At 44.8% G+C, this 13,118-nt stretch overlaps 3 protein-coding genes and 1 non-coding gene across 4 annotated transcripts; 3 read left to right on the top strand and 1 right to left on the bottom strand.

Annotated features, from left to right (window-relative positions):
* The first annotated feature begins 1,772 nt into the window (after positions 1-1,772).
* LOC103990260 (protein JINGUBANG) lies at positions 1,773-3,538 on the top strand. The gene has a single exon (XM_009409337.3). It carries the CDS (start codon positions 1,924-1,926, stop codon positions 3,448-3,450), a length of 1,527 nt encoding a protein of 508 aa, XP_009407612.2. The 5' UTR covers positions 1,773-1,923; the 3' UTR covers positions 3,451-3,538.
* A 1,527-nt stretch (positions 3,539-5,065) lies between these two features.
* Positions 5,066-8,190, top strand: LOC103990118 (cold-regulated 413 plasma membrane protein 2-like). The gene is made up of 4 exons (XM_009409154.3): positions 5,066-5,448; positions 6,307-6,414; positions 6,903-6,973; positions 7,799-8,190. Exons 1-4 carry the CDS (start codon positions 5,144-5,146, stop codon positions 8,050-8,052), a joined length of 738 nt encoding a protein of 245 aa, XP_009407429.3. The 5' UTR covers positions 5,066-5,143; the 3' UTR covers positions 8,053-8,190.
* A 1,001-nt stretch (positions 8,191-9,191) lies between these two features.
* LOC103990119 (CASP-like protein 5C1) lies at positions 9,192-11,733 on the top strand. Its single transcript, XM_009409155.3, has 3 exons — positions 9,192-9,425; positions 11,092-11,224; positions 11,306-11,733. Exons 1-3 carry the CDS (start codon positions 9,295-9,297, stop codon positions 11,498-11,500), a joined length of 459 nt encoding a protein of 152 aa, XP_009407430.2. The 5' UTR covers positions 9,192-9,294; the 3' UTR covers positions 11,501-11,733.
* Positions 11,734-12,413: 680 nt separating this feature from the next.
* On the bottom strand, positions 12,414-12,487 carry TRNAE-UUC (transfer RNA glutamic acid (anticodon UUC)). Its single transcript has one exon. It is a non-coding gene; the product is annotated as a tRNA-Glu (tRNA).
* Positions 12,488-13,118: the final 631 nt, after the last annotated feature.

The raw sequence follows: 13,118 nt of genomic DNA, 5'->3' as shown, positions 1-13,118 counted from the left end.
TTGTGCTCCAATAATTGCCAATCTTATCCAATCACTTCACATTTTGATGTGTACCCCAATGCGATTTCTCGAGTCATAACAGGCGGACAGCAGATCCACCCGTTCACGTACCCAAGTTATCCCCACACACTCCGAGACACAGCATCAGGATCGCGTAGTCCAAACCGTGCAACGTCGTCGTGTACCGCCGTCACCCTCGAGAGGGTATCGTTACAACCTACCGAATCGGTACGTGGCGGGGCGGAACCGTTTGATTGCAGCAGTGGAAGAAGAGCATGCATTGCGTGGCCTCTCATTCGACCTAAACTTCACCTACCACCGGCAAACAGTGGCACAGGTGGCTTACGAAGGAATCCATATTGCAGTATTCCACGCAAAGATGACAGGTTGCATGTCTGCAATTGCTTCCCTGTCGTTTCCTTCAAACAGTGCGATGGCATTTTTGCGTTAGAGATGAAAGTTTCACGTTTATTGTGGCCGAGGATTCTGACTTACAACTTGGATATTTCCATTATTTCACATGGTAAAATGTCTTTTAAAACACGCATATATCCATCATTTTTGAGTAATTTTATATAATAAATTTAGCCTCGTTATATCGGTATGCATCACAAATCTATAAGAAAGAAAATTCATGTACATTCTAGCATAATTTAACAACATAAACAGATATGTTCGGGTCTTACATTTGAAAATGTGCAATTGCAATCTTTGAAATTGCATTCGATCCTCTCAGTCTTCTCATTCAGCTCATGCTTGAGTTCGTGTCGCTTAAAGTTCCTCTTTAGTTGCTTAGTCCCACAGACCTCACACTCAGCATATTGGTGACAAGTCCTGACGTGAGCTTTAAGACATTCTGCATTTGTGAATGTTTTTGTACAGCTGGGTTCACAGCAAACAACTTCTGAACAATCCATTTTAACTGCAGAACATTAAGTGGTTTAGCTGACAGAGTAATAAAGGAAAACAAGTTTTTCATATGACCATGAGAGTACTCCGCAAGCTTGACTTCAAACATTTATCGTGGACTATTGTTTTCTGCTGCTTCTTCTTCTTCTTCTTCCGCGGATTATACACTGTTAAATCCAGTGAATATTTTCCACGATTTTTATGCATACACACATCATCAAGATGGGGACAATTGCCGTAACATTCCCTCCCACCTTCGCACCTCCATTCAAGCGTCAGATGAATACGTTTCGGTCTCCATCACTCAACTCGACCATGAAAACTGACACGCATAAGTCTTCTCTCATCATTCCTCCACAGTCCTCTCTCTCTCTCTCTCTCTATTCTTTTACGTGCCGATCTTACAGTGGCTCTTACAGTATTCTCTCTATTCTTTTATGTTGCGTGCACATGTACCAAATGGCACTCAATGACCGACCACTTAATTTGCATTGTGATTCATGTGTCGGAAGACTGAAAGACGTTCAACCGTGTCCGAAAGCTCTTCGAATTCCACTTGATCTTTGTTTCCTTCTTCCTCTTTACCGTTGACCATATCGGCAAACCTCGAGCCTCGTTTGTTGACCACTTGTCGCGAATGCATTCGACGGCTCGGTAAGTTCTCAAAGACTGGTCAACGGGTTGAAGCCTACACGTATTCCAGAAGCAGTCAAAGGAAAGTTGTAGTAGTTACTGTGCGGATTGCCGGGTTGCCGGTCCCACTCCACACTTGCGCCCGAACGCCTTCCGTGAGTCCGAAGTGATCTTCCTCCACGTGGCATGGCCTCGTCCCTTCCTTCGTCTTATTTATACACCCCTCGCCTCCGTCGTCGACCATTGATGGTGTAGCTGCAATCTCTTTTACTTCTACAGCTCTTCATCTTTCGGCTTTCTTCGCACCAAAACTTCCTCCATAGTCTCTCCCCTCTCTTTAATCCGACGGTCGTCTTTGGAGTTTATATTATTGGATCTACGATGATGAATCGAAAGGGAGGCACGGGAAGCCCGCAGCGCAGCTCCAAGCTGTTCGACCTGTTCAACGCCGACCCCACGATCCAGTCCGAGGACGAGCTCTGCACCGGCGCCGGTGCCGGCGGCGACACTGCCCCTTCCACCGCCGTCAGCCCCGGGTACTCCTCCGACCACAACCCAACCAGCACCGGGGCTTCGCCCTACAACCTGTCCCCGTGGAGCCCCCGGGCTGTCTCCCCCTTCGCCAAATCGCCGTGGGCCTACCTTCCCCTCCTGTCTGAGGAGGCGCTGGCTGATCCCGCCGCCACCGGCCTCGTCGGATCGCTCGTCCGCCAGGAGGGTCATGTCTACTCCCTCGCCGCCGCCGGTGACCTGCTCTACACTGGCTCCGAAAGCAGGAACATCCGCGTCTGGAAGGGACGTCGAGAGATGTCCGGGTTCAAGTCCAGCAGCGGCCTCGTCAAGGCTATTATAGTCGCAGGTGACAGGATCTTCACCGGCCACCAGGACGGGAAGATCCGGATATGGAAGACCTCGTCGAAGAACCCGGCCGTCCCCGAGAGAGTGGGGACGCTCCCAAGGCTCAAGGACTTCTTGAAGAGCTCCATCAACCCGTCCAACTACGTCGAGGTGCGGCGGCACCACAAGACCGTGTGGCTTCGGCATTTCGACGCGGTTTCTTGTCTCAGCCTCGACGAAGAGGCCGGGATATTATACTCTGGGTCGTGGGATAAGACGGTGAAGGTGTGGAGGGTGTCGGACTCCAAGTGCCTAGAATCCATCACGGCGCATGACGACGCTGTCAACGCGGTGGCGACCGGGTTCGGCGGGTTTTTGTTCACGGGGTCGGCGGACGGGACGGTGAAGGTGTGGCGGAGGGAGGAAACGGGGAAGGGAGGACCCACCAGGCACGTGCTGGTGCAGACGCTGCTACGGCACGAGGCCGCGGTGACCTCGGTGGCGGTGGCGGAAGCGGCGGGGGCGGTGTACTGCGGTTCCTCGGACGGGGTGGTGAACTACTGGCGATGGGAAGGCTGGCGGCGCCAGCTGACGCACGGAGAAAGGCTCCGCGGGCACCGGATGCCGGTGCTCTGCCTCGCTGCGGCCGGGAGCCTGGTGGTCAGCGGGTCCGCGGACATGACCCTGTGCGTCTGGCGGAGGGAGGAGGCGGGCGCCTACGGGGCCCACGCGAAGCTGGCGGTGTTCGCGGGGCACGAGGGGCCCGTGAAATGCCTGGCGGTAAAGGCGGAAGACAACCACGCAGACGGAGCCTGCGGTGGTCCACGGTACTTGGTGTACAGCGGGAGCCTGGACAACTCGGTCAAGGTATGGCGGGTGTCGGAATGGGACACCGCGCGGGGAAAGACGCCGGAGCAGGGACCGGCAGAAGCGGAGCCGTCGTCTCTGCGCTCGAGAGGCGGCGGAGCAGGGGCGCCCGTGGCGCAGCGGCAGAGCTACGGTGCGGTTAGAAGCCCGACGGTGGGCCACGACGTCAAGGGCGGGCCTCCGCCAGTGAGGGCGGCCGCATGAGCGCACGTGCGGACAACGTGGCCTGCTTGATTTATGTACCTCCCAATTCTACATAGCAAAGCATAAAAAATAAATGTTAATTTTTGTATTTGTCGCGTCTTCTACAGACCAAAGTATACTGGAGATGACATGAAAAACAGTGGTCTAACGAAGAAACAACAGTAAGAGACGCTTGTTTTTATGTTTGGGTGTTGCCGGCGCGTGTAATTAAAATCACTTTTTATAAACAAAAGGGTACTATTATTTGTGTTAATACACCTAATACCGTGGCCGAGGGGCTCGTACGGTTTGGTCCGATCATCGATGCCTCAGGTTGAGATCCTCGTAGGGTCAGATTGAACTTCTCGATCGGGATACGTTTTTGTAGTAAGTACATTCGCCTTTGTCACCGTCAGATTCTTATACACTGATATAAATCGAGATGGGGGGGGCGCGCGCGTTGTTATTCTGGTGTCCGAGGGTCCGACTTCATCGATGACGAATTCACATCATTGGGTGATCGTCGTCCGTTATGTGCGGAATAGCGCCATACAATATCATCCCAAGCTTCCTGAAATGATTCTTGTAGGAACGACGCTAGGTCATGTGGCCCCACGAGAGGGGAGTGGCCATTGTCCCAAATTCCGAATGACGCATCCGACGTAACGCCGCATCTTCCTCTTGAAATTCTGTGCTTGCATTGATGTGGTCGGAAGTCTGTCCACGTGGTAGAATCCACGATATACTCTATCAACTTATTTCTTATTTTTGTTTCACCTCAAATAATATAACGTGCCACGTGTTAACGAAATACATAACCAGCACGTATTCCGACCACAACGGATCGTATTATTTACGTAGGCACGGGAAGAGAATCTGTGTCAGATTCATTTGCGACACGTCCTTGTCTTTCACTTAAGAGGGTCGGCATGTCATGGCCCAAGATTCCTTCCCTGTGAGAGCGGGCTACATGGATGGCTCGACCATTCATACATCGCTCGATTCCGTTCAGAGGCCACAAGCAGTAGCGGCCAGCCGCCCATATCGGAGGGATGCGGACTCGTACATGTATAACCATCGGTGCAAGACACCGCCGACCCGACAACGTAACCGATGTGTGATGTGGACGTGGGATCACATAAGCACCATGCACATATGTTGAGGACAGTACTAGCAGAGGACAAATATCACTCTGCAAGTCTTGTAGGGAGTGATAGCTGGAGGCCATAACTTATTGTGAGAAGGCAATCTTATCATGGTTTCCATGATTACATGATGTGTAGGGAGCGATGGTTGGAGAACTTCACAGAATTCCTGTGGTAAACATTCTAAAATGACAGTTGACTAAGTGATTTTTGGTCAACACATTGAGGCAACATGACAAGAAGGCCCACCAAAAAGATGGAGTGAGTCCACAATAGAAGTGGCCATCTTTTGTGGGCCACATTCTGCCAAATGGACAAGCCCATGAAAACAAAATGATAGGGAACAAGAAGAACAGACAGGGCATTTATGTATACGATCTTATCTCTGGGTCGATGGCTACCCGCTATACTATTTGCTAACACAGTGGGTTTTATGTGGACTCGACATTGGTAGCCAATAGAGAAGCAGGTGTGTGAGCGGGTGCGGGCGCAAAAGGACCGGAAGGTTAAAGGAATGAGTAGATAGGTTCCGACTTCCACGTTTGAAGGGCCAGGTCGACGCGGGCCCCATGTCTTTCGATCCGATCGCCTCCGTGTCCTCGACCGGCTTTAAATCTCCCGCCGGTGTCTACTTGGAGCCGTTCTCCAAGAAGAGTGCAGCAGAGATGGCGGAGGAGATGAGGAGCGGGTACCTGAGGATGAAGACGGATGACTACGCTTCTGTCGGCGGCGGCGGCGGCGACGACCTGATCCGGTCGGACCTGCAGGAGCTCGGCGTGGCCGCCAGGAAGCTCGCCAACCACGCCCTCATGGTCGTTGGCGGGTTGGGTTCCGGCACCACCTTCTTCAAGCTCCTCGCTACCTTCGCCGCCATGTCGGTACTCCTCGATTTCGTTTCTTTACTTTCCCCAAACCCTCTTCCTCCTTTTGTGTGATCGATTCCTATCGGTGATTTATCCGCGTCCTGCCCGCTGGTCTCGGCTCTCTTTTATTCTCTTGGCTTTTTGTGGGTTTACAGTTGCTTTTGTGGTATCTGATTCTGATTCGGAGCATTATGATCTATTTTTTGTCCTTTGCGATCGCGGGCCCTTTTGATGGATGATGAAACGAAAAGTTTCAGTTTTTCCTCATTTTAAATCGGTAGATCTTCGAGCCCGTGCTGAATTCGACCTATTTCGTTCTCAGAATCGCCAGATTAGAAGTCTTATAGTACGCATAAGAACATTTTACTTTGTCGAATTTATTTGATTCTAAATCTGGCGGCCATTCAAAGTTTGGTTCCTTTCTTGTGGTAAAAGTAATTAAACCTTTTCATGTGGGCTAAGCATTCTTCATTTGATACCATATCATATCTTACCAGGTAAAAAGATAGCGGCAGCCTCAAATACCAAGTAAATTTTGTCCTCTTATTTATATTGAAGTCAATCACTATATCGAAATAAAGAATAAATAAATAAAATGCTATCCAATCATAGCTACAATTGAATCATTTACTGTAAACCCAGGACACCAATACAATAGTATCATCGATGAAATAAAATCTTCATATTTGTTATGTTTATTTGTTTGATCCTTTATCATCGAACTTATGTCAGTGAATTATGTAATTCTCTCAGCAACTTTGTTTATTCACCATGATGTCATGTGATTGCCACTGTTATTACAAACTGCATGATCTATTCTGAGTTCTGGAAGTTTTGCAATATGACTTCATTTTTTGTTCCTTCTGCAGATATCTGTTGATACTGGATCGAACTAACTGGAGAACAAACATGTTGACTTCACTTCTAATTCCATACATCTTCTTGAGCTTGCCATCTGTGTTGTTTTCTTTGCTAAGGTGATTACTTCCTCTGTGTTATTGTCTGGAAGTACCAGATTATGAAGGTAAATATTCGTTGGACCAACCAATAATCTTGACAGGATGGTGTCCTTGTGCCATCATTACTAAATGGTAGATAGCGCAAAAGTTTGGGTTTCCTCTTATGATGTTTAGGTAGTTTGGAGGATCCACATATCTGAATTGTTAATATGTATGACAGGCCATAATAAACTGCTGGGGAGAATATAAGGAATCAAATCAGTAGCTAGCATTACTGGTGAAAATTTTGCTAATTTATATAGCTCAACTCAGCACTTTAGGCAAAAAAAATTGTTGTATCAGATGACTTGGACATCTTGTTTTCTTAATTTTTCTTGGATCAAAAGGGACTTGTATACATTTTATCTTATCCAGACATGTAGAAAAGGTTTTAGGTTGTTGTTATGGCAATTTCTAGTTTCTCTTCTCCATGATGTGTGTTTAAATGTCTTTGTAATGAATTGCAGAGGGGAATTTGGTAAATGGGTTGCATCGATTGCTGTCATTCTGCGCCTTTTCTTTCCTCGGCACTTGCCTGGTACTTCATCCAATATAATCTAGCTTGCTTCATCATGTTCCTAATGTCAACTGAGAAGATGTGGTATATCTATTAAATGCAATCTTTTGAATATGCTCCAGAGATAGTGTTTGACATCTCTTAACTTGTAATTCCGATAAATGATGCTAATGGCACGATACTACATATCTGCAGTGGTAAAATAGTTTACACTTCAAATTTCATATCAGTAAAATTGCTCAATTACCCTTATTTACCTACCAGGAATTAAGCAGATCTACTCTTTTCAACAAATCCTTGATAATTCATTTCAGCAAATCCATTATAAATTCTAGCTGCTTGTTTCTTCGCAAAATGATCCTGCATAAGAGTTTGACAGATACACAAACGTATCTATCTGACCCTTTTCTTCATCATGCTTTCCTTCGCTCTAAAGTTATCAAACTTCTTACTTTGGTTTTCAATTGCAGAGTATTACACCATGGTGTGATTATTCTTTGGATTGATGTATTTTACCTTTTTCTGGTATATGCTTGCACGACGTTGTATGTGCCAAGAACAGTAAACATCACAATTTAACAACCAATATGAGAATAGGTGGCTTTGCCATTAATTGCTATGAAAAAGGAATTTATCACAGAATTGCATGCTTAATTTATACAACAGCACACTTTCATCAAGGTACTATACGATGTTCTTGTCTGTGTACACTGAAAATTATATCGGCTGCTAATTGCCTGAATGTGAATTTATCTGTATAGGAACTTAAATGTCCAGGGTATTGCATTTTCCCATGAACATGAGTAAACTCTAAGCTTGCCTTCTGTCTTGCATGTGACTTTGCAGACTGGTTGGAGATGCCCGGAGCACTAATCCTCCTCCTGGTGGTTTCTCCTGGATTCTTTGCTTCCACAGTAAGAGACAGTCTCATTGGTGTCATCACATGTCTGGCTATCGGCTGTTACCTGCTTCATGAGCACATCCAGGCATCGGGTGGCTTCAGGAACTCATTCACAAAAAGCCATGGCGTTTCAAACAGCATAGGCATCATTCTTCTCCTGGTTTATCCTATCTGGCACCTATTCCTTCATTTCCTTTAGGTTCCCACTCTCGCCAGGGCTCCAAGAACAACACTATTGTGTGTTTGAGTGTGAGTTGGAGCCACTGGTGGCCTATGTATTTATTTGTTCACACATTCTGTTCTTGATGTGGTAAGACTTCATGTTCCTTCTACTCAAGCATTGATGAGTAATTTGTGATACAGACATTAATGTGGGAATAATCTCTATTACAAGACCTGAAGACTCCACTTAAAGCATTAAATATGTTGAGCTGAGAAGGTTTTCTTGTTCTAGATAGGCATCGATATAGTTACTCCTGTGTGCTACCTAAATGAATTCAAGTCATAAAAATAGCTCTTTTACCTGAAAGATTGATTCTATCTAAACTGTACTGCTCTCAGCCAACTCTTTGCTGCAACAGTTCGTCCTTTGACCGCTGTTGCAACGTGGATTGTTGCTGGCCGTTCCTATGGGATCACATGCTTCTGATCGAACGTTCCCCGACCGTAGAAAGTGGGCAACGGGGGGGGGGGGGACGCAGGACTCTCACCTTTTCCCCCCGTCGTTCGTTTCCACCACACTTACGATCGGAACCAGCGGTGGGTCCGAGATGGGCCCCGCGCTGTGCCGGAAGCGTCGCGAATTGGTGGCTCGAGCTGACGGTGGTCCACCCTGGTCAGCTGGCGGTGGGCGTCACGACACGTCGGATCGTGGTGGATGTGGGACCCACGTGGTCTTTGCCGGGCTCCGGAAGAGGGGGCTCGATTACCAAAGAGGACGCGCCCACTTGGTGGGGGTGGGCCCCGCCAGGCAGATGCAGATGAATGCCACGTGACGTGAGGTATCGAACGTGGGGTCGAAAATGAAGGAAGAAATCGAAACAAATTCCTCAATTTGAGATAAGGAATCTATTAATTGGACGGACGAGATCGGATCATCAGATGACGTTTCGCCGCCTGATCATCCCGCGGTCGCGCGTCCCAACTACGACGTACGACAAAATGCCACGTCGCCGTGTACTGCATTACTAGCGAAGGAAAATAAGGAGAAAAGCCTCGGCACCTCCGCTCATCCAAAGCGTCGCCTCCCTCCCACCTCCATCTTTGTGATCTGATTCTATTCGGGGAGCGGAACTGAAATAAGACGGAAGGTTTGTGGGAAGAGGAGAGGAGAGGAGAGGAGGAGGAGGAGGGGGAGGGGGAGGGTAGGGTAGGGTAAGATGAATGTTGGCGCCGGCGAAGGCAATCCATCTGATGCGCTTGAGCTCCTCTCCTCCGTCCGATGGATGAGACTCCGGGGTCCGTCGGTACCACCTCCAGCTTGTCCTTAAGGCTGGGGCAGGCTCTCTTCTCCTCCGCCTCCCTCCTCTTCATGTCCGTCGGCGTCGAGTTCTATAGCTACACCGCTTTCTGGTATTTTCCCTTCCCCTGCTATACCATCCAAATCCGGCGAACTTCGTGTCTTTGTGCCTTAATTTGTTCTATTTATATGCATAAAAATTCAAAATTTTACTCCGTTTGTGTCATAAAAATCGTTACTTTATCCCCCTTTTGTTGTTTAGTGATTTAATTTAATTGTTTGGGCGTTAATCGTCAGTTTGGATATCATCTGATCCTTTGTGTTTTCTTGTTCTGTTTGGGACCCTCAAAGTCTGTCTAATTAGTTCTTGTTGCCCCTCCATGTTCACCTATTTGCATTCTTGATGATTGACCCTACCATGATATATTCCTTTGGTCTTTCCAACCATAGTTAAGTTTGGATGAGATGGTAGCTCAACATGTGGGAAATACCGTCGTTGTTGGTTTTGATGCTGGCAATCTCACTATACAAGTTCACATGTCTAATGCCAGTGATCATGATGACTTATAGGTGTAAAGACATAAAGAATGTGCAAGTGGAACTCATTAGATGACTTATAAACCTGTAGATAATTTTCTAATGCTGTTTGGTTGGTTCCAATTCTTCCAGTAAGCTTACTGGTTGTGGCTCTCAACTTACAGATTAGATTATCCCTGCCACTGTAATCTTAACTTGAGTCATTGTCTTTTATACATCTCCTAATATTCAACTCTTCTTGGAATTAATATAAGAATGATGTTGAAAGCAATTTGATTTCTCATGTATATATATATATAGAAGAATCAGTATCATTGACGTTCAAGTTTTAAGAGTTATTTTATGTCATCTGGCATATATGCCACTCTAAATTTTGTTCGTGATTCTCTAGAGTTTCACTTTGAGGTGTTGGAAAGGGTTTCTTTATATTGAAGAGAATAAAGTAATCCTAAGGCAAAAAGGACTCTAATACTAGAGGCACTAACGCAAGCATGTAAACTATAAGATGGCATATATTCCATTTCTTACTTCTGATAGTAAATATGCTATGATGTAAATTTTCTCAGTCTAGTTAAGCAAAAAACCTGTGTTTCATTTTTTGATGGAAGAAGAGAATCTCCAAAGGGTTATCCCCCAGAAATATTGGCAGTAAGCTGCCACAACCATGGTGTATCATCTTTAGTTACCTGATCGGTCTTTTAGTCTTAGGCACTTGTCAGTTGCTAATCAACAATTTGCAGATTCATCTATTTGAAAGTTTAAAATTGACATGGACCGCCACTTCAAAAGTATTTGAAATTGGCAACAAGGGTGAAGAAGCTAGTGACCAAGTTGCAAGAACATGGGCAAAGCAATCAAGACACAAAATTGTAAAAAAGAAAACAGGAGCGAAGAATTTGTCACTCGTTCTTTGTCAGTCATTCTTTGATAAGTTTCCTATCATTTTCTTGCCAATTCTATTATAGTTCACGATCTTGTAAGACAAATACAACAATCAACGTTAGAGTCTTCTTTCTTTTGCATGAACAGTTCCTGTAACTATATGTTTTACAAACTACTTCTTTGCATGCATCACTGGATTTTGTACTAGATGATAGATGTTAATCCTTTTTAGTGCTTGCATTGGTAGGAGAATTGTGTACTGGGCTTGCCCTGTAATTTTACTGGAAGATGAACAATCTCTTTTATCTTCATAATACTGTAAATTATGAGTCAATTTCACTTGTGTTTTCCACTTAACAGCTTTCTAGTCACAATAATGGGATTGGTAATTCCTTGGAGCTGTACGCTGGCGATGGTAGATGTGTACTGTATTTTTGTTGGTTGCTCTCTACGACTTCCTGGACTAATGGTGATCGTTGTTGTTGGAGATATGGCATGTATCTGTAATCTAATACTGCACTTTGCTCCAAGTCCTCATTCGCTTTTATTGATCATACACCATGCATAATGTCAGGTACTGTCGATACTGTCGCTTGCGGCTGCTTGTGCATCTGCTGGTGTTATAGATCTTCTCTTCCACCTTGATGGAAGCTACTGCCCTCCAAAATTTTGTGGACGATACCAGCTATCAACGTTGATGGCATTCTTATCTTGGTTTCTGACTGCCTCATCATCTCTCTTCAACTTGTGGCATGTTGCTTCCTGGTGATGTGATCTAAGCTATTCTAGCTTGTAGAGAATGGAGAATAATATTCTCAAGACCCATAGAATTCTTACTAAACTGTATTTAATAGTCCTCTTTGTTGGATAAGTCCATGTAATTTATGGAATGTTGAAAATGCCGTGAGCATAGAAGATCTGAGCATACTTGTATGGTCGGTCATATTCGATTGTAACCTCGACTCTGACTTGACGAAATTGATTTTACCTGGTTTGTTTTTCTGGGGATTGTCATATCTGAAAGAGAAGAGATAATTAAGTATTAGGAACTTAGATGAGAGAAATTTTCTTGAATGTGAAAGAATGCCTTGCCTGCATATCATATTCTCTAGTCTCATATCCTAAGCTAGTCCAAGGACAGAAGATGTTTGTATCTCATATCCTTATTCTCGCTAATGATTCAAGTTAATATGCATTTGCAAGTGCCAAATATCCGCAAGCATTTGTTGTTTCAAATGAAAAAAAAATCTGTGGAGGTCATATTATATAATGTCATTGTTGTAATTGTCAATTTAATGATATATTCTTTAAAAGCTCTTTCATTTCTCATGATAGATCGAAAATAATAATAATATCACGTATGTAAATGCTTGTGAAGATAACCTAACTTAACTCCTCTTTGTATGTATGAAAACACATACCATATTTAAACAAAAAAGAAAAATAGGAGGGGAATACTTAAGACGAGACTAAAAAGAAAAAGAAATAAAATTAATATTCTCCAAAGAAATATAATTATTTTCTAACGAAGAAAGAGGATTTTTAATGGATTTTTGACTTATTGAAATAATGGTATTTATGCTACTATAGAACTGAAAACAAAATACTATAATATAAATAAATAAAAGAGGGGAAAAAAATTAAATAACATAAAATAAAATAAGAAACAACTACTAAAAAGTTTCCATTGCCGGGATTTGAACCCGGGTCGCCTGGGTGAAAGCCAGGTATCCTAACCGGACTAGACGACAATGGAATTGTTTGAGATTTCTCTCTAGTAAATTCTAATAAGCCTTAATAGGGTAGGGACAGAACGCAAACCTATCGAGGGCGTGACTCCGTCTGCTTCCATAGGGATCAGGTTGCCTTCGTCCTCCTTCTTTCCAATCTTATTCCTCAATAGAGTGCATGGGGTTGCACCGTTCCCCCATTCATGGCGAAAGAACAGAGTCTGCCTGCATAAACTCTCTCTCTAAATTGAAGAAGCCATTTGCTAAGGAAAACTTGTCATGAGAAAAAAAAATTCTTGATTTTGATCAAACAAGAGGTGATATAAGTTAGCTCTTTTGCTCAGCCACATGATGGAACAAACATGGGTCCTTCTTCGTCTTCTTCTTTGAGGCATCTGCAAGCTCCATTACCAGCAAAGCATTGATTGTGTCAGTTAAGCCCAAACGAGAAGGCAGTGTTTGGTGGTGGGTACCAAATCTGTACCATTGTGGTCTTCTTGTGTTCAGTTCCTCTGCCACAGCAGTCTTTGTCTCTCTCCTGCAGAAACCAGAGAAGTCGTGTATGATTCCAGTAACATGCAGCGCGAAGGCATGAGCTTTATTTAAAGGTAGAAGGTTCCACCTGGGGCTGATGATGATGGCTGCTTTCGTTTCCTC

Source organism: Musa acuminata, chromosome BXJ3-6 (genome assembly GCF_036884655.1).
Source record: "Musa acuminata AAA Group cultivar baxijiao chromosome BXJ3-6, Cavendish_Baxijiao_AAA, whole genome shotgun sequence".
Classification (NCBI taxonomy): Eukaryota; Viridiplantae; Streptophyta; class Magnoliopsida; order Zingiberales; family Musaceae; genus Musa; species Musa acuminata.
Note: the sequence above shows the minus strand (reverse complement) of the source record. Positions and strands in the feature narration are given on the sequence as shown.